We start from the raw sequence: 21,024 nt of genomic DNA, 5'->3' as shown, positions 1-21,024 counted from the left end.
CTACTCTTCAAAACACAAAACTAACTATTAGCTATAACTACACTGCTGTCCACTGCCACATGGCAGTGAGATTATTTCCTATTTTCCTGAAATATCATTTTGTCTCCCTGTACCTTCTATTTAAGCTGAGACTCAGAATGGGGTGATGATGCCTCTGAATTTTTAATCACAGTTAATGTTTTTCAACTGGCTCAAAAGCCAGTGAGTGAGCCAAAGAAAACAGATGATTTTATAGGAGGCTGATCCCTACAACTAAATAAACCTTTGTCATGACCCTCACAACCTGAGGTCTAAAAATAAAAATTTGATAGTTCTGTTGAAGTCAAAGCAGATTTCCAATAAACTTAAATCAAAAAGCTTTGGGCCTCCAGTTAAACATTAACTTGCATAAGGATGACAAAGTAAAAACAGCAAACCTGACCCTAGCCCCATTTCTGTCCAACACAGGGAATATGTGTCTGTTTGATACTGTGTACTAGTAGATGAACAAATTTATGTGTGTATCTTGGGTTTATGAATCATACGTTTGTTGTTGTTTACGTTCTCATGGACCAGCAATCAATCTTTTTCCCTAGTATTCAGGTTTGCTTGATTTGTGGTCTGTTTTGAAAAAGGATTGATAAGGCCATTTTGCTTCCTAATTATGGGTTTACTGCAGCAGCATACACACAGATTGTATACAATGCACATGATTTACAACCATCTCTTACATCCCTGATGATTCAACTTGTGGTATACAAATGTGCATACAAGCATGTACAAATGCTAGTGCACATACTGTGAATATATTTGAGCACAAACTTTAGACAAAAAACAAAGGAAACTGAAATTGCAAAATGACAGTAATTTCAACACAGACTATAATGTATGTTATGATTTAGCTAGTAAAATAACCATATAAGTGACAAATTTATTGGCATACGCAAATAATAATTCAAAAGACTTGGTTCAGAATTGTGTTTGGTTTATTTTATTTTATTTATTTAGGGCTCTACAAATGTGCATTCCTGGAGGCAAACCCATATACATCAAACTAATCTAATAAGCACATAAAGTCATAATCAGTGAAATGTTTTATATGCTAATATAGTTTCCTCTCTCAGAGACACCATTTAAAATTGATTCCATTTAAATGAGTTTGCAGAACTGAAAGCTTTTGAAAACTGTAAAGGGCCCATTTTCAGGAAACTGTGGCATTTGTGCCTTTTCCCACTCTTAGACCCAAAGTACCAGGGCTATAATTGTCAGAGACAGAGACTTATATCTTAAAATATAATGTGGTTATAGCCTTGCACATAATTTATTCATAAATCACATTATTTCAAACATAGTAAGTTTGGACTTCATATACAGTATTTTATAAAATGCATAGATTATTTAATTTACATAATTTATAAATTATATGATCTCTAAATATATCATTGTTGTTAAAGGTGGAAAGTCACAACATAAGGTTGAGCAAAACATGCAGGACGGTTTTAGGGAACAAAACTACTATAAATTGTATTGAAAACAAAATCTCAATTTCAATTTTTTTCTTCTTCTGCTATATAACCCAATCAAATGTAATGGTGATGAACAGGAAATGCAAATTAAACAACAACAACAACAACAATATTTTATTTTAAAATGTGTTTTGTTTTACACACTGTACTAAACAGTGTTAAGTATGTAAAATAAAAAGATAAATACATCAAGTATGGGCAGACAAATGTCACCATATACTGAGAATTACAAACTGGCAAAGGCAACTGGCTACTATTAACTAAAGGAAAGTGGACCTGCGTGTTTCTTTTGTCATTGATAGTTGTGGAAGTCTAGTTATGCACGCTTGCTCCCATCAGTCATGCATGACCACCTCAAACGCCATGCATTTTCTTGTGGCTGTTTAATGTGACACAGTGCATGCCATGGTAGTCCAACTGTTATATTGTTCCTGTAGTTTTCATAGTTAGGCTCCACCAAGTGACTTTACACATGATATACTGTATTGGGTAAAGTCCAGATGCTATAAGCATAAAAAATGCAAACCTTTGTATAAAAAAAAAAAAAAAAAAAAAAAAAAACTTTTCAAACCTCACGTGCAGATAATATAATACTAAAGAAATAAATGGCAGCTTAATTGTACTTGCATGAGAGTACACTTTCATAACTGTTTCTTAACACACTTAAGTACACTTTTAAAAAATGCACATAGTAATAATAAAACTAACTTTAAAATACATTTTACTTTAAAGCACAAAGTACATAACATAGGCTACCAGTAATAAATGCTTGTCATTACATTCAGCAGTACACTTTAACTATATTTCAAAGGCAATAAAAGTAATTATAAAATTACACATATATTTAAGTCCTACTTAAGTGGGTCAAAATCCACCCTTAAATTCAACTAATTGCATGTAATATATATTTAAACTATCATACATTTTATTTAAACATTACATTCAGTTTGCACACAAGTATATTCTTTTAAAGTATGTTATTTCTATAAGTACTCTTTTTATGCTGCTTCACATGGGAAACTAAAAGGTTGCTGCTGATGCTGAAAACCTCCAATAATACTATTAAAAAGAAGACCAGATGAGAAAGGAGATACATAAAGAATGAATGGCATGTCCTGAGGGAGCCTCAAACACTCCGTGCCCTATACTCAAAGCCCTGAAAAAGCCCTGAACTATTTTCAAGATTATAATGGATGGTGAGCACTATGTTACAGTGGATTGAATTACACTTAAAGTGTGTGGGTGGGCATGTGTGTGTGTGTGTTCTGAGATTCTGACAGGTTACTCTAGGGTCCTCTTTCACCCAGTTTCATGAGGGAATAGTTTTGTGAGTGCCCCAGTACTCTTCTAGTAAACTCGGGCCCCCTGCCATCACATGGATTCTGTTTTGAGAAACATCCCTCAGTTGCAGTTATGCACAAAGCGCCACCCACCTCTCAGTTGTTGAGCCCGCCCTCTTTCTTTCATTGGAGGAATTATGCAGATTGCCTCCCACCCACTGGCTCTGATTGGATGAGGCGGAGTCAAGAAAGGCCCGAGTGCCTACATCCCACCCCCTGTTCCACACACAATAACACTGCTTATGTTTTGCAAGAATTTTACATTGGCATTGCTTGAATGTCTTTTGTCTGCCTTCGCCTCTGAAGCCTCTCAGATGAAGGAGAAAAGTGAAGAGGTGAACAGGCTACACTTCAGCACGTAATAACTTGTAATATTTAAGGTAAGATACAGCCCTAAAATACAGATTTAATTCTCTCACAATATATAATTATAAGGAACTCAGAAAAGTAAAGTCAAAGAGTTTGAGCAAAAGTGTTATGGTTTCTTTTAAACTCTATTAGTACAGTAGTCAACATTTGAAGTGGATCAAAACCTTTTTCTCAGGACAACTTTTATTAACTTTTTTGATCCACTTCAAGTGTTGACTACTATATATTGCAAAAAATGTTTTTAATGTAATTTGGCTGTGTCATTTTGCTTTCATGTGATACATGTAATTTGTTTTCCTCTGATGAAGTGATTGTTTTGCTAAAACAATAGAGGGACGTCCTGGGTTGCTTAGTTTGCGTGACAGGAGGTTTCAGAGGGTGACTTTAAAAGACTTTTTGAAATTTCTCAGGCGCTGAGTGCTGAATGTTTCACATGTGTTCGATTATACAGTGAGGCTGAATTTACTTTGCTGCACACACGTCTTCTCGTGTAACTGGTGTGCGTGCACATATTACTGTTGGCAGAGAGCCAAGATTGTCCAAATACTGTGGACATGGAAAGAAAATCCCACAGAGGAAGAGATGGCACAACAATCCAAGGATGGATGGATAGATAGATAGATAGATAGATAGATAGATAGATAGATAGATAGATAGATAGATAGATAGATAGATAGATAGATAGATAGATAGATACTACAGTTATAAGAACACGTGTCTATTTTCTCACAGTAGTCATTCTGAAAACTCCAGTAGCAAAAACTCTTCACCACACCCTCTCTCCAAAAAGTAAAAGGGTGATGGGGGTCAGAGAGCAGGACAACCAATCTTTGGCTTCAGTCCTCAAGCCAACTCCAAACAGTGGAGAAAGAATGAGGATCTGAGCCAAGGAAACCACACCACTTAAAGGGCCAAACAGGAAGAGTGAAACGTCTGTCTATTGTGTGTGTTATAAATGTGAGTGAGTGAAAAAGTGTGCAGGACCAGCAGCCTGTTTTATGTAAAAGTGAATCAGGCCCACTTGAGTTGTTAAAAGTGCATGTCAAAACACAGCTTGCGTAACATATGCTATTCAGAGAAGAAACAGAGAACAGGTATCTGACACCTTTTTAGTGAGAAGAGATGTGAAGAAAAAAAAAAACTCACTTAGAAAAGCTACACAGTCATTTATAATTTATGCATTGTGCAGCAAAGTTTCCCTGTATAGGACTGAATAGGAAATTCAAATATAAGTAAAAACTTAAAAAATTGTAGCCGACTAGTTTGAAACTCTCTGCAGGATAAAATGTTTGTTCCTCTCAAGTTTCCAGTTTGGTCTTTTTTTCCATCCTCCAAGCCTGAGCTAAAACCTGAAATTGTCCATTCCTTTCAGAGGACACAGTGTTTCAAATTTTGTTCTTACAGCGGTAGCAGTTTTTAAGTTGTCATGAGTTTCAATCCAATTTGTGGTGTAAGAAAGAATGCTGTGGAGAGAAATGCATTTAATGAAAGGAGGGAATTTTTTTTTTCCTGAGTGCTGCAAAAAAAGGAAAGGGAACAATAATCATTACTGTGAAATGGAGTGTGCCGTACTAAGTGAACACAGACTACATTGTGAAAGTGACCAAAGAAATCCCAAATCTATAACAGTGGCTGAATTAAGATTCTGTATGAAAGTTGCCTCTATGCAAGAAACAATTAACAGCACTCATAATGATTTAGTATTTATTTTACAGCTTTTTATGATAGTGGTGCAAATTCATTTTCAGCATTAGGCCAGAAATATATTCTACACAAGTACTCGAGGGGGCATTAACATTGCTGGATGTGTCACTTTAAGCTAGTTCTAAACATGTCAACAGTATAACTTTCTTTAACTAAACTAGCAATTTTCAAACTTCAGCTCTGCCCAATAGTTGACCTGAAGGAGAAAATGAATGTAGAAGAACACAGTTTAAAGTAATTTGCCCCCCAAAAAGCTGAGAGAATTAAGCTGTGTAAAAATATTTCTGTCATGACAACTCTCGGAATGTTTGGCATGGTAATGGGTATGAGAATGTTGATATGTTTGGTCTTGGTGGAATAGATCTGCTACGCTGCTGCTGCTATAGGTTATTCATTGCTGCTGCTGCAGAGCAAGTACAGGACTTAAAACATACACAACACTCTGCTGTGAGCAAGTAAGACATGACGTACAAGACAAGCTGCTTCTTCTTCGGCTTTTACCTTGATACTCAACATGACCGCGGTCTAGTGCCTACTAGTGGTCTGCATGCACGTCGACGCGGACAATGACGCAGAAGTATAAATGAAAACAGACGCATATAGCCTATGGCACAGAGGCTTCAGCGTAGGTCTGACACAGAAGCATAAATCAGCCTTAAGACAAATGCTACCCAAGTATTTTGAAGGTTGAGCATGCAAGCTCATTAGCTATTGATATAGCAGGAACCAATCACAATGTCATTACAAACAGGTTGAGTTAAAGGACCTATTAGCCTGTGCCATCTAGAGTTTCATGACAGAAATTTGTATTTGTGTTCACATACTTGCATATAGTAGAGGTTAGGGGTGTGCAGCGGAGCCAATATCTGTGTATCTGTACAAATCACAAAAGTGGCCAGGGCTTTAAACTGAAGTTCATGAAATTACATGAGAAGGCCCCTTTTTAATGTAATTCTGCTCCCTTCATAGTTTTCATTTAATAAATATGCCTTGGATAGCTCATAAATATTACTTTTTTATTATAATTATAAAATTTATTGTAACATGTGGCGACCAGGGCGGGCGAGAGCCATGAGAGACTCAAGGCCGGTGCGCCTCCCAGGTGAAGCTCATTAACTCTCACGCCACCGGCCTCGCACCGTTCCCTCACGGCTCTCGCCCGCCCTGGTCGCCACATACCCCCATTGCCCCTCGCAGGCCGGGGGGTACTCCCGGGACTGCGCTTACTCCCCACAGACAAGACTAGAGAAAGGAGACGGAAGCAAGGGGAGCGACAGGATGAGAGAGGGGAGAGAGGAAAAAGGAAAAAAAAAAAATTCTGGGTCCGGTTCCCAGACACACTGCCGCTCGGTCCTCATCCTGCCGAGAGGCTCTTCCTCGCGGTGCCATGCAATGGCACTGGATGCTTGGTGGATGGCCTGATCCTCGACCGCCTCCTGGTGGCCGGCGATGGCTGCTCCGGTTGAGGGCAGCTGGCAGCGAGTCCGCCGTCCCCTGCTCCTCCCCTTCATGCCGGACAGTAACAGGCTCCGGCCCACGGCAGACGACGGCACTCCTTCGCTCCCTCCAGGACGGCAGCCACCCCACCTCGCCCTTTCACCAGACTCCAGTACCACCGCCTCGGGCAGCCTCTCACGGTCTTCACTCCCGCGCTGCCCGAACTCCGCAGTACCGTGATCCCCCTCAGCAACGAGGGCTCTCCGACAGCATGTCCCTCCTTCTTCCCGGGTTTCAGCACCAATGTAACACAGTTCGTAGATACGGGAAGAAGGAGGCGGGAACCGGCGAACATTCAACATAACTTTAATTCCAAAATAAACAAAGAACAAAACAAAAGTAATGCCGGCAGACCCTCGCGGCCACACAAACATAATAAAACATAAAATAAGTCCAGGCCTGGTCCTCTCTCGTCCTTCACTGTCATCGCTCCTCCTTTTATGCTTCCGGAGCTCCTCCGTGAGAGACTCAAGGCCGGTGCGCCTCCCAGGTGAGCTAATTAACTCTCGCGCCACCGGCCTCGCGCTGTTCCCTCACGGCTCTCGCCCGCCCTGATTGCCACAAACATCTTCTTATTAAAACAATAATACAACTAAATGTTAAATAAAAAGTTTTTTTTAATTTCCAGAGGATCTTTGCATAGGAATTATGTCAGGACAGTCATCCACAACCTCAAATAGGAGGATTCTATATAAAATAGCTGATTAGAGAACATTGAAAGAAAATAATCAGTGGTAGAAAATTGATTAAAAAAATTGCTCATTTCATTCATGAAGTTTACAATCATTTAGTTCACACACTCATTATTGCACAGTGATTTTAGAGGTTTATGTATAATATCATGCTATGATATCCCCTGGCTAACCTGTTCTCTAGCAAACACAAGGAGTGAATGGGTCTACTGAATATTTTTCCTATTATTCAGTAGAATTTGTTATTCGTTTTGAAGAAATTATCTGTGCCTTTCTGAATAAGGTATTCAGCTTTTGGCATATCCCTATTAGAGGTGGGGTCATGACAGTGTATGTGTGTAAATGTCCATGTACTTGTTTATGTTAAAAATGTGTGTTCAAACTTGCTCAGAGCCACTGCAGAATTTACCTCCAGTACACCTGTGTGAAAGTTTTTAGTGATCCCGAAGACCTTGATTTACTAGTTCAGGTGTGTTAAATTAGGGCTAGAGCTAAAGTCTGCTGGAAGGTGGTCCTCAAGGAGCAGGACTGAACACCCCTGGCTTACTGGCTATTTATGGATTTTCAGGATACAGGAAACATTTGTCAGGAAACTTTCTATGAGTGTGTTTCAGGCAAGAATCCTGTAGCCCAATTTTCCTGTCAGCAGAAGACAGTATCAGCAATGCATTTTTTTGTCTGACAGGGCCCATATACCTTGCTTGTTATATCAGTTCTTTCAGATCAGTCTGCCTTAGCATAGTAAGATACTGAGGTATTTCATATCCAAAAAGATCAGCCCCTATTTTTGTTTTTCTGGCAGATCTCTATCGATAAAGTAGATTGGTGGGACAGATGGGTATTAAGGAAGGACGGCTGCAATTTTTGATAAGATGTATTTCTTTAACTAGTGTGAGCTATGCCAAGGAGTGCATCTGTGGTTGTCTGTGTGTATGTGAGCCAGTGGAAGTGTTTGGTCTCAGCTGTTTGTGTGTTTACTGCATAGCTCACATTGTTTGGGCTGTGGCTGCTTCTGTGGTGCCTTGAAAGTGCTGCGTGGTCAAAGAGAGACAGGGAGAGAGAGATGAGGAGAGAGACAGACAAGAAAGAGTCTGGCTCTGTAAATCTGCAGAATACTAATGCACAACCTATACTCATCTCAACTTGTGTTCCCAACATTTAGAAGTGCTTGATTCTGTTGGATTCAACACATCAGAGTAACAGAAATGTATCTTTGTCCGCAGGTGGTAAGAGACAAACCAAACGCCACATGAAACTGAAAACAGACATATTCTAAGAACAATGGATACACAAAAAGGTATGAATCACCCAGTTTGTGTTTAGTCAAAGCAAATGTTACAGCATTTCTAATGATCTGAATACATTTGGACCAACTTGCATACTGTCCTACAACACACCTTTGTGTTTTTCTTTTAGCAAATGGCATCTCTCCAAAAGAGAATGGGAGCCAAAGAAGACCATCCTCCTATTCTGTAGAGACACCCTATGGATTCCATCTGGACCTCGACTTCCTCAAATATGTGGATGACATTGAGAAGGGCAACACCATTAGGAGGGTGCCAATGCAGCGAAGGCAAAGAGGGCGAAATAACGGTGCCCTGTCACGTAACTTAAGCCTTCCGGGTTATGGGTGCAGAGCAACAGAGTGGAGCTCCATCGGTACTTTATGGCCTAAAACCAAACTAGGAGACTCTCAACAACATTTTGAGTATCGATCTAGTGACAGTGTGTCTGCTGTATATGTCAGGAGGGGAGAACCAATCTACAAGTCCTTCACATCTACAGAGATGGATGCTAATATTCAGGCTTTTGATGAGCAGCCTTTAGGACATTATGTCAGGCCAAATCTTTTGAGAGCCTCCAGTTTACCCTTGACTGTTTTACTAAGAAAACACTCTGAGTCAACCGATGATCCAACCAGCCCCAGCAGCCCCAAGGAATATCTAATGCAGGAAAATGGTTCCTCTGAAGATGTATTCCATGCATCCAACAGCAGGATAGGTAGGGCAAACGGGACCCTCCAGCGGCTCACTGCAGCACTTGAACGAGTTGGGGAATTGGAAGAGGAGATCAGGGTCATTCCTGAGCTCAAGGCTCAGATATGTATTTTGCAGGAGGAGCAAGATAGGCTTTTACTCCAGCTACATACCCAAAACAAAACCACTGGGCCACTGAATGTTCCTACTGAAAATCAAGACAAAGAAAGTGATGACTGGATGAATCGAGAATATGACCGGCTTGAGGAAAATGTCAAGGCTTCTTCTGAACAAGTTGATGCAGTTGCAAAACCTTCAACTAGAATTCTTCCAGAGATAGAAAGACATAAGATGGTCTCACGAGAAAAAGATCTCTTGGGTAATGGAGACAAAACCAAGTCTCTCACTGAAACTCTCCAGAGGAAAGTTGTTTTGTTGGAACAGAAACTTCATGAACTGCAGGTAGAGCTGGATAAAACAAGAACTCTGTTAAAGCAGCAAGTAGAGGAGAGTCATCTCAAGGATGAGAAGATCAAGCAGTTGACTATGCAGCTTGTAATGGGGCACACACTGGCCAGGGCAATTTCACCTGAGAGCTCCTTAGTAAGTACACAAAATCTTGAACCTGTGGTAGAATTGCAGGAACCACTAATAAGTGAACAAGAGATGCCAACAGAGGAGGGAATCACCCCTCAAGTTCTGGATAAAACTCCAGTATCACATGCAGACATGGAGCACCATGTGAAAAGATTGCAAGAGCTCCTTCAGGAGCAGTGGGAATGCCTTTGCAAAGGCGACTCATCAGGAAAAATGTCTTCCGATCACTTGCCTCAAAGGGTCTGCACAATTCAAAAGCAGTTAACAACTTTAGTCACCCTTCTAACCCTTTATGTGCTTCCTGCTGGTGATGTTTCTCAATCAGGTATGACTCTACACTGTTGTTCCTCTAAGGGTACAACAGCTTGTCACTGTGGCAGTACCCTCAAAAGGTACTAATATGCAACTTTTAGGGGTAGATAAGCTAAAAATGTTGATTTGTTGAGGGTACTATTTTAGCTAGGACCCTATTTGTTGAGGGCTGCTCTATGCGCCCTTAAAGGCACTTTTTTCTGACAGTGTATAATATATATATATATTTTTTTTTTTGCCAATCTATGACATTTATTAAAAACATGTACAATGCATTTTTGTCTTTTGTGGCCTTTCTGTCAATTTCAAGACTATAAAATGAAGGAAATTCTTCCTGTAGTGGAAAAGAACCCGAAGACAGAACATTTGAAGGAGGTCAGCCCAAGAGACAGGTAAATACATATCCCCCCACAACTATTTTTTTACAGACTAATTTGCTAAAACAGTAACTGCAGAATACTAATGCTCTTTGACCTTCATCTTTCTGGGAGTGTGGAGACAGAGGGAGTAAGTAAAGCTGTCAAACTACAAGAGCATACAGAAGTGGATGCTGACCTCAAGAAGAATACGACAAAGGAAGAAAGCAAACTATGGACCACATGGACAATGGGCTCCAGTGCACAGACAACTAAAAGTAAAAACACAGAATTCAATCCAAAAGAAGATGTCATAGATGTAGAGACCACAAAACAAGAAGATCTGCACAAGCAAATGAGTCAGGGAAGAGCTCTAGAGGATCAGACAGAAGAAGAAAGGAAGGATCACGTTTGTTTGAGAGTGGACTCGGATCAGAAAAACCTTGTAAACAGGTAAGCTGAACTGAATTCATCTTTAGATGTTACAGCAATATGTTTCAATAGTTTTTTTTTTAATAAATTAACAACTTGTTTTGTTTTCTAGGGAAGCTGTTAATAAAGATTTCATAGAGGCATGTTGTTTCCTTAAAGACCATATGGATAAAGTGTCAGAACCTGATGATGAAACGGTAATATTCAAACTAAGTTTATATCTACTATTCCCAACTTGCATATTAATGACCTTTTTAGGGCAGTGGCAGCCTAAAGCTAGTAACCAAAAGATTGCTGGTCCAATCCCTGCGGGGAATGAGACACAAACCATCTCTACTGAACCCTTGGGTGTTTTCAGACCTGTAGATTGTTTGCTTTGTTTCGAAACAGGGATTAAAACTGTTACAATATTACAATTTCTTCTTGGTTCTGTTCTTTCACAAGGCAACATTTCTAAACGGACCAAAATTTGTTAATACAAGTCACGTGTGAGTAAACTGTCCTCTAACTTTTCAGAGTGTACCTGTTTATGTTCCGGAATTCCGCTCATAATCCATCAGGGTGGATAGACAACAGCTCCGTCGTCATGCAGCAATTAAAGCCCATCTTTTCAGACTCTTGCTAAACACCTTGAAAACGTTGGTATTTTTATACGTTTTGGACAGTTGTTCTAAAATATGCTACAGGTTAACCCATAATTTGTTTTGAGAGGCATTAGCAAAACAAACACTGTTGCTTTTCATTTCTGCCTGGTTCATTGGTGCCACAAGCGAACCACTCCAGAATTTGTTTTTCAAGGTGCCCGAGTCCACCTTGTTCGGTGCAGATCTGAGCATGATTGCTTTGTTCATACATGACTAAAAAAAACAAACTAAGGGAGAAAATGTTCCAAGTTCTGAAACAAACACTCCAAACAAGCCAGATGTGAAATCTCAGGTACCTCCAAGGGGGACTGTCCTTGTAATAAGTTAGTTCTGCTAAATGAACATTTACTTCCTTCGCTAACATTGACTCTGCCAGATAACAAGTTTTTCAATCCTCACAGTAACATATTCTTGAAAAGGATTCTGTTGTTTTGTTTCGATTGTTGCATCCCTCTTTTGAGTGGTAACTCTAGTACTGGTCTTCTTCTTTGTTGATTTGCAGAGCCAGGCTCTCACTGTTGTGTTCCAGCAATGGTTTCATGTCTCTGCTGAAGAGGGGGCATGTGCTGACATTGTTGATTTGTATCTCAGTGAGGTTAACTCACGAACACCTACAGTCCTTCAGTTCTTGGTCAACATGGTGGATGATAATGGGAACACCGCCCTGCATTACAGTGTGTCTCATTGTAACTTCAGCATCGTCAAGCTCCTATTAGACACAGGTCAGTGATATGTCTCCTTTTTTTAACTGCTTGGAAATAAATGTTTTAAAACAAATCTTTCATTGTGATGTAGAAAATTACATTATAGAATCACATACTTAAAGCTAATGAAAGCAAAACATACTTCAGAGGGAAGAGTTTTCACAGTGATTACAATCTATAACTATTTAAAAACAGTATCTTCCCTACCTAGACAGCATTTTACAGCATTTAAATTAGTACTAACAAGTATACATTTTCATCAAAAATGAGTCCTAAAACCTGGAAGCATTTTTTTTAAAAAACCTTTACATACTCTCTAACTTGTTGATTTTAAATTAAAATTGACAGTGTTGTCGGACGCTTGGTGGTGACATTTAATTTGTGTGACTATGGTGTAAGCTACTTTTTTCATAGCCTAACTTCAGCTTTTCCCTTCTGGTGATTGTATTTAGGCTTCAAAAGTCATAAAAGTTGTATTAATTTATGAATATTATCTTGATGAACAAAATGTGTAAGAATCTTTTGTGGGTCATAGAGCTTATTCAGCAATAATCCAAAGGCCAACTGAAAATCCTATTGGCATTTTGTAGAGGGAACTAGAGTGAAGCTAATTTCTGGGTTGGATTTACCATATATATATATTGTTGGACTTTATATATATATATTCCTCATTAGGGGCTGTTTTTATGGGCTGTTATACTTAAGCCGTCCCATATATTTGAAAGGTCAATATCTGCACATAGACTTCAGCAGATGATTTTTCTAAACTAACACAATACAATATAGGCAGGACACAGCTCATTAACATCAGCATTGGAAAGCACCCAAAAGTGCGCCCAAAAGACAGAGGCATCAGCTAACATGATATTAAAAAGTTACCATAGTAACCATAGTAGTAAGTTACCATAGTAAAAGTAAAATTAAAAAGTACAATCTGTAATATTGTGTTAATAAATATAAAAACACAAACTAACACATTCTCACCTGTGAAAGGTTATCCCCAGACAGCAACATAGTGTGACCCAAATCCGGCCCACATCTGGTACATGTGGATTACACGCGGATCTGGCCCGACACTATGTTGCTGTCTGGGTCCCTTTCCTTTGAGAATTTAAATCTCAATGGTTTCACAACCAGAAGCTGTGCAATGTTGTGGCATCATTGCTTCTTATTGTAAGTGACGACACGCTGACCGTTCCAAGATGGCAGGCATGCCAAGGTGTGTGGAGCGAACGAATGTGTCATCTACGTATACATGTCTATGGGCTTTACGTCTTCTTGGACAATGGTTTATTTGTGTGTGTTATGTCTTTTTAATTTTTATGCTTTGCATATAGCATGGTTAGCTTAGCATCATTCTAGCAACTCTTAATAAATCAATTGTCAGTCGTTACTCTTTTGTGCTTCTTGTGAATAGTGCTATATTTTTAGTGTGGTGCACATTGCTGTTCCAAATGTGTCACCTGTGGAGTTCCATTTAATATTGGATGCTGCCTTAGAAGGTGGTAGACACGAAGGCAGCTCACTAGTGTTTAAAGCAGAGCTACTCTGTCTATATACAGCTTTGAATAATCACCTTAGAGTTGCCATGTTTCCAACTTTAATTTTTTAGCATCCATTATATTTTTCGTAATGCAAATTGAAAAAGAGTTAAATTTAAACTTTACAGTACAGTTACAAAAAGTACCAATATTTTACAAAAGAATAAACTCAAACCTAATCTAAAAGACACTTCCTGTGCTTGCTTAAACTTAGGTGTATGTGAAGTGGACCTGAGAAACAAGTCTGGCTACACTGCTATCATGCTGGCCTCCTTGACAGCTGTAGAATCACCAGGGGACATGAAAGTGGTCCAGCAGCTGATGGAGCTTGGTGATGTCAACGCCCGTGTTGGCCAGGTGATGGGTGTTACCAGCCAGTTGGCACAGTGTGCACTTTATATCAAAGGATTTGTTTGAAATGGACAGCCTGTTTGCATAAGATTTGGCATTTTTGTAATGTTTCAGAAGAAGGATGTTTGCTTCAGTTCTAAATAAATGTCTTTAGGTGGGACAAACAGCTCTTCACTTGGCAGTAAGACATGGACGTGTCCCAATTGTGCGTCTCCTGCTAGAACAGGGAGCGGATCCTAATGCCCAGGATCATGCAGGAACCACTCCACTGATCAGCGCCTGTGATCGGGGACACGTCAACATTGTGCGAATTTTGTTGGAGGAAGCAAACTGCAATGTCAATTTAAAAGACAAGGTAACTTCTCTTGCATGCTAGCCCAAACTTTAACAGAAAACAAAAGGCATTAGAAACTTGGCCAATGGGCATTAAAGGGTTAGTTCACCCAAAAATTAAAATTCTGTCATTAATTACTCACCCTCATGTCATTCCACGCCCGTAAGACTTTTGTTCATCTTCGGAACACAAATTAAGATATTTTTGATCAAATCCAATGGCTCAGTGAGGCCTCCATTGACAACAAATTAATTAACACTTTCAGATGCCCAGAAAGCTACTAAAGACATATTTAAAACAGTTCATGTGACTACAGTGGTTCAACCTTAATGTTTTGAAGTGACAAAAATACTTTTAGTGAGCCAAAAAAACTAAATAGCGACTTTATTCAACAATATCTAGTGATAAGTGATTTCAAAACACTGATTCATGAAGCTACAAAGATTTACCACTCTTTTGTTTCGAATCAGTGATTCGGAGTGTTTATCAAACTGCCAAAGTCACGCCCCCCAGTGGTGAACCATTGAAATTTCGAAACACTTATGACTTAAGGAAGCCTTGTTTACTGAAATCATGTGACTTTGGTAGTTTGATACATGCTCCGAACCACTGATTCAAAACAAAAGATTCATAAAGCATCACTAGATATTGTTGAATAAAGTCGTTATTTTGTTTTTTTGCACACAAAAAGTATTCTTGTCGCTTCTTAACATTAATGTTGAACCACTGTAGTCACATGAACTGTTTTAAAAATGTCTTTAGTACCTTTCTGGGCATTGAAAGTGTTAATTATCACTGCTCTCACTGACCCATCGGATTTTATCAAAAATATCTTAATTTGTGTTCCAAAGATGAACGAAGGTCTTACGGGTGTGGAACAACATGAGGGTAAGTAATAAATGACAAAATTTTCATTTTTGGGTGAACCAACCCTTTAAGGGCACTAGAAACATGATTCAGATAAAAGTCAATACGATTGGCTGTGGAATCATCATTTGTGGCACAGAGCTCTCCCTAAATTTCATAAAAAAGCTGCTTTCGTCTGTCTTTAATATTCTGGTGAAAAAAAACAAAAACAAAAACAAAAAAACAATGAAACTTTGTGGAAGACAACAGCTCTTTAGAGTATGTTCAGAGTGGGATGATAGGCATCAGTAAGCCGTTTCTGCTAGGCAGCTGACTTGTACAAAAGTGCCACCTACTGGACACAATCCTGTCTGAACTCCAGAAATGGTCATTTCATGTTAACATGTTGTCAGCTTCACACTATTCTTTACAACAACAGGAACTGACAGCCTACAAATAATGCTTACAAAGTATATGTGAAAGACAGCTCAGGAATATGTGTTGGTCTAATCACTTTCTGTGTTAGAGAAAGCTGAAATAATCCCACACAGATGAACATTCATCACCTCTATATGAGAGAATGAGAAAGAAACAGAAAAAAAAAGCAGAAAGAATGTAAATGCATGTAAGACAAAATGAAAATCTGTCAAAAATCTGTCCCACAGCTGAAACTCACATGTTAGTCAAGTCACATCTGTGTCACATCATTACAACTCAAGATCTGCTCTGAGAATTAATAAATCCTCCAAAACACGGAGCAGATGCTGTAAAGACGATTTTTCAGGCACAAGTTTCCTGTTTAATGTCCACCTGTTCAGTTCGCCCATATGACATTCAGGGAATGATGAATAATTACTAGTGATAGTACTCATTTTAGATGTTACTATAAAAATATTTGTCTACAATTTTTAGCTTGAATTCTTGAATTTCTGTGGCCTTAAATATTATTCACACACACACACACAGACCTGTCACATGTGAAAGGGTGGACAAATTGATTTGAGCCACATTTACCACTGATGTGAATGTAGCCTTTGACTAGGCTTGTAGCATAATACAGACTAAACACAGACAACATCCACATGCTGTTTAGATTTGAGTATATCTCATGCATTGTCTATCAAACTCATACATCTGTGTTTTGTCTCTAGGCTGGTCGCAGTGCATTATCTCTGGCAACACAAGCCTCTCATACAGAGATAGCGGACCTTCTGAAAGCCCGTGCAGAAACCAAGAGCTCAGACAAATGCAAGGTGTCTTAGAATGGAGTGTGGATATAGCAGTCATTTATACTTAAACATCCATGTACAGTTACTGCTAAAAAGATCAGCTTTATAATATGTTTATAATTTTAAAATTAAAAAGACTAGTTTGCTAATGTAAAGCTTGTCAATGTAAATATAACAGTCTTAAAACTGACAATAAAATTTAAAGACATTTATCCTATAAATACCAAAAAAAAAAAAAAAAAAAAAAAAAAAAAAAAAAAAAAAATGTTTTGTAACCAACCCAGTTTCATTTTTAGTCATTTTATGTCAATGAAATAAACTATTCTATAATAAACTAGTCCAAATCCTTTGAGTGGCTGACTGTATTTTAGTACAAACACAGTTTGCATATCCATTGAATGCATCTGGCATCTTCATGTAACATGATTTAGTACAGTAATTCGTCTGAAGAGAATCCTTTACAATGTACATCTAAATATACATAAAGTGACCGTGGAAAAGGTAAGCATACTAGTGGCCAAATGCTGTTAATATAAAGTGTTATATACAACACAGAGCAGAATTATATTTTGAGCTACAGTGGTATTGTTAAAAAGCAAACATGTTTCATTGTAGCGACACAATTCCTGAGGCAGTCCAATCAGACAGTGTCCTAGAATGGAAGCCTCAACACCATATCTCTTGTTTGAGACAGAACAGATTCTTAAATTAAGCATAGGAATGTAATAATGTTGCTGGCAGTGTTTTTGCAACTCATTGTAAAAATGTGACTTTACCTACATTATTGCAAAACTCCAAAAACATAATGTACATTTTGACGTGTGTATCGCAAAACAAACTCCATGTGTTCGGCTTCTCGGTAGCTTACCTGGTAGATGGCATTACCCTTGTAATGCAGAGCACCCGGTATGGGTCCTGTGAAACACAAGTCACGATAAAAGACCTTGAAGACTTGTAAAAGCAGCTAAATTTGTGTGGTTGTGTTTTTATCTTATGTTTGCTTTTGTTAACACTATCGGTTCAGGGTTGGATTTAGAGTAGGCGCTACGGCATTAACCTTTTAGTGCCTCTTAGGCCTCATTTACATAGTGACTCAATTTTTTCCTCACATGTGGCACAGATTGGATATGACCAATGAACGTGCAAGCAGGAAAAAGCACATGGATTCCGATATTCTCAGATCGGTTTCAGGCCTCATTCATACAGTATGTTGAAATAAACCTGATATGAACAACGCTGTCTCACAACCAATTTGTATGTATTTTACGATGTGGCGAATTTGTACGACCTCACTCGTACGAAGTTATACAATTTGTCTAAACCCCAGTGACGGGTCCCACACAGCAGGAGACTCCCAGGCGGATCCGCATTCAAGTCGCCAAACCCGCGTGACTGTCACATTTGTTTTGGCACCACCCAGAGGATCAGCTCTGCCTCCGGGCGGAGCCGTAAATTCTTATTCTACTGTCAATCAGCGGATCCTGAGCCGACCCATGTCGGATCCGTGGACGCGCACGCGCCTTTACTGTAACAGTTGTATCAATTTGCACGTCCCAAACGGACCCGCCGGGGAGGTAAGGTTTTAATCGCGGATGCAGCGCGGAGCCACTGCGGGTCCACGATCCGCCTTCATTGCGGATCTGTCACTGTGCGCAAGTAGACGCCGATGCGGGTCCGTTCGCGGATACGGTCCGGAAGCCGCGATACCTTTTGCTGTGTGGGGTAGGTTTAGTGGCAGGGTTAGGGGTAGGTCATTCGTACGAATTTATACGAATTTGACAAATCTAAAAATACGTACAATTTCGCAAATGATTTCGAATGACTTTACGAATTCGTACGAATTAGCCACCTCATAAAATCCGTACGAATTGCTGTGAGATCGGTTTGGATATGAATCAGATACGTGCATTTGCGTCTGCCATGTAAGTGGATATTTTCGTCAATGCGAGTCAGTTATAAGGTGGTCAATGACGTCAACTCAGGTGGACACGAACCACGATCACATGACTCTTCAGTGGCGTAATGGAGGACGAAGTCTCAACCCAATGTTTAGCTGACCTTTAAAGATGGTGTGGAAAACAAAAGCTTTTATTATCATTTTGTTTGTGTCCATTGCAAATTGCTATGTTTTTACTTCCCTTTCGGCCTAAGCTTTTCCAGCTGTTTCGCCAAGTGTATAGTGTAATGCAGATATTGGATACGGGTGTCTTTTAAAAGATGATGTAAGCTGGTCCTCAAAAAAAATCAGATATAGTCAACAAATCAGAATTGGGCATCAAGACCTGCAGTTTAAATGTGGTCTATCTGAATATTTAATTTCCAAACTGCCGCAATACGTACAACAACCAACATAGTAAAACGTCAGATTCACGTTCATCAGCTGTCACTCTTTTATTGCCACTGGACATTTGACTGACTGGGGCAGTTGTGGCCTAATGGATAGAGAGTCGGACTTGTAACCCAAAGGACATGGGTTCGAGTCTCAGGTCTGGCAGGAATTGTCGGTGAGGGGAGTGAATATCCAGCGCTCTTCCCACCTTCAATACCACGACTGAGGTGAGACCCTTGAGCAAGGCACCGTACCCCCAACTGCTCCCCGGGTGCCGCAGCAATGGCTGCCCACTGCTTCGGGTGTGTGTTCACTGCTGTGTGTGTGCACTTGGATGGGTTAAATGCAGAGCACAAATTCCGAGTATGGGTCACCATACTTGGCCACAAGTCACTTCACTTTCACTTTCACATTTCACTTTGAAAATGTCGTGCAGGAAGCATATCATTTTGCAGAAATGTCACCAAAGGCATGTTTTTCCAGTGAGCCTCAGTTTATAGGGGGTTTCCACCTAAATGGCCCCAACAAATGGGCCACATTTGGAGGTAAGTTCATCACGATAATTAGGCTATATGGGCTCAGTTGTTAATTACTGACCAGAATATGTGATCTGCATTAAAACACTCCTTTTTGGTAGCTATATAATTTCTTACCGTGAAAAGGTAAAAATTCAATGAAACTTCAAATGGCAGCAGGTTTTTAATTCATTTTTATATCAATCTATAGAGAGACATATAAAGAGAAACATCTGAAATACAATTAGAACATTATGCCACAAAGTTTATGCAGTGAGATCAGACAGAATCAAATCAGTTTTTGTAAAAAAAAAAAAAAAACAAGGCACCAAATAAAAGAAAGAAAAAAGATTGGGTTTTGTGTTTGCAAAATATAGTGCAATAACAATGTTGTTTAATGAACTACTTAAAATGTTCTACATTAAATCCCGAAAAATGTAAAAATAAAGACTGAAATCAAATTTAAAAAAGTAAAAAAAAAAACTGCAACAGCAAAAATGAATAATACCAACAGCACAGAAACACTTTGGCAGAATATATTATTTTACCATCAGAAAACAATGATCATATATTCCAATTAAATTGGTTCATAGGCAATACTGTTATCTAAAATCTTATATACATTTTTACAAAGGTGTATCAAAAGTATTTGTATGAAAACATATTTACACTTCCCATTCCATAATCACATTACACACAGATTTAACATCCCCACCACAAAAACATGCACTCTGAATGCTCATATTCACACACACACACACACACACGCACACACACACAGGATATTTAATGCTCCTCTCTTATGAGGGAGACTTAATTTTAAATCATAGAGCGATGCTCTTTAATATTAATGAGGTAACATCAGAATGCAGAATCTGTGAATGAACAGCTGGTCTTTCTTCACACCCTAATGACAAAAAAAAAACTGTCCTTTTGTCTGAAAATTTATTCAAAGGATGCAACGCTCAAAACACCCTCATAATGTAAAGTATTTGGAGGAAAAGCCTCAGTGAGTGGATCTCACAAAAACTGTCAAGAACAGATCTAGGTCATATTTCACCACAAAATAAAAAGAAAGAAATAACAAAATTACATCATAAATAAAGAATCTTCTTATTACGGTATGAAAACAATGTAAATTGTATTCATTACAATTTTAAAGCTGCAGACCGTAACTTTTTTTGGTTAAAAATTATTCAAAATCAATTTTTGAGCAAGTACATAACCAGCCAGTGTTGAAAAATACCTCCTTACCTTAGCCCGATTCACAACGGTAAGCTTGTAATAATGTTTTCTAATTCCGGTGGTACTGATAGGTTTCCACTGGAAATTCGAGCATGCAGCCGTTCGTCTTTGCTGAATTACGTCATGTATGTCCCAGCTAGTAGGTTAAATGGCATATGGAGGATCACCATTGGCAGCACAATTTATTGCTTTTTCTCAGTTGGTCAGAACAAAAGTGGCAGACATGTTACTTGTTCAGATGACATTTTTTCCGGTGAAAATAATCTTAATTTGGTCATACTTCCCAGACTACAATCTGTGATTCTGAAGTATTGTATCGACATCGGTGTGGTGACTGACAGCAAACATTAGATTCATCCGCGCTGAGTCGTCGTGCCGATGCACAACCCATGTAAAGATGATAATTCCGCAAATAACTGCAATTGCAGGTTTCAAACAGAGATGGCGACAAAGAGGCAAAACTTACAGACTGCAGCTTTAAGTAAAATTGTTTCAGTAGCATTTAT

At 39.0% G+C, this 21,024-nt stretch overlaps 2 protein-coding genes across 3 annotated transcripts in view; one reads left to right on the top strand and one right to left on the bottom strand.

Moving 5' to 3' along the window:
- Positions 1 to 3,069: 3,069 nt before the first annotated feature.
- Positions 3,070 to 16,778, top strand: LOC125250185 (KN motif and ankyrin repeat domain-containing protein 4-like). 2 transcript variants are annotated; one of them, XM_048162635.1, is made up of 10 exons: positions 3,070 to 3,225; positions 8,331 to 8,404; positions 8,524 to 10,005; positions 10,333 to 10,384; positions 10,484 to 10,801; positions 10,893 to 10,977; positions 11,927 to 12,146; positions 13,884 to 14,026; positions 14,175 to 14,375; positions 16,352 to 16,778. In XM_048162635.1, exons 2-10 carry the CDS (start codon positions 8,389 to 8,391, stop codon positions 16,460 to 16,462), a joined length of 2,628 nt encoding a protein of 875 aa, XP_048018592.1. In that variant the 5' UTR covers positions 3,070 to 3,225; positions 8,331 to 8,388; the 3' UTR covers positions 16,463 to 16,778. The 2 variants fall into 2 exon arrangements, with proteins under 2 accessions (XP_048018592.1, XP_048018590.1); XM_048162633.1 differs by having other exon boundaries at positions 10,303 to 10,384.
- A 67-nt stretch (positions 16,779 to 16,845) lies between these two features.
- The window catches only part of LOC125250184 (low-density lipoprotein receptor-related protein 8-like), a 143,061-nt gene continuing 138,882 nt past the window's right edge, over positions 16,846 to 21,024 (bottom strand). Inside the window, exon 18 of the mRNA XM_048162632.1 lies at positions 16,846 to 17,344. Coding sequence (XP_048018589.1) covers positions 17,211 to 17,344 — 134 coding nt within the window. The 3' untranslated portion in view covers positions 16,846 to 17,210. The remainder of the gene's footprint in view (positions 17,345 to 21,024) is intronic.

The sequence above is a fragment of the Megalobrama amblycephala genome, linkage group LG17 (genome assembly GCF_018812025.1).
Source record: "Megalobrama amblycephala isolate DHTTF-2021 linkage group LG17, ASM1881202v1, whole genome shotgun sequence".
In the NCBI taxonomy this organism is placed as follows: domain Eukaryota; kingdom Metazoa; phylum Chordata; class Actinopteri; order Cypriniformes; family Xenocyprididae; genus Megalobrama; species Megalobrama amblycephala.
Note: the sequence above shows the minus strand (reverse complement) of the source record. Positions and strands in the feature narration are given on the sequence as shown.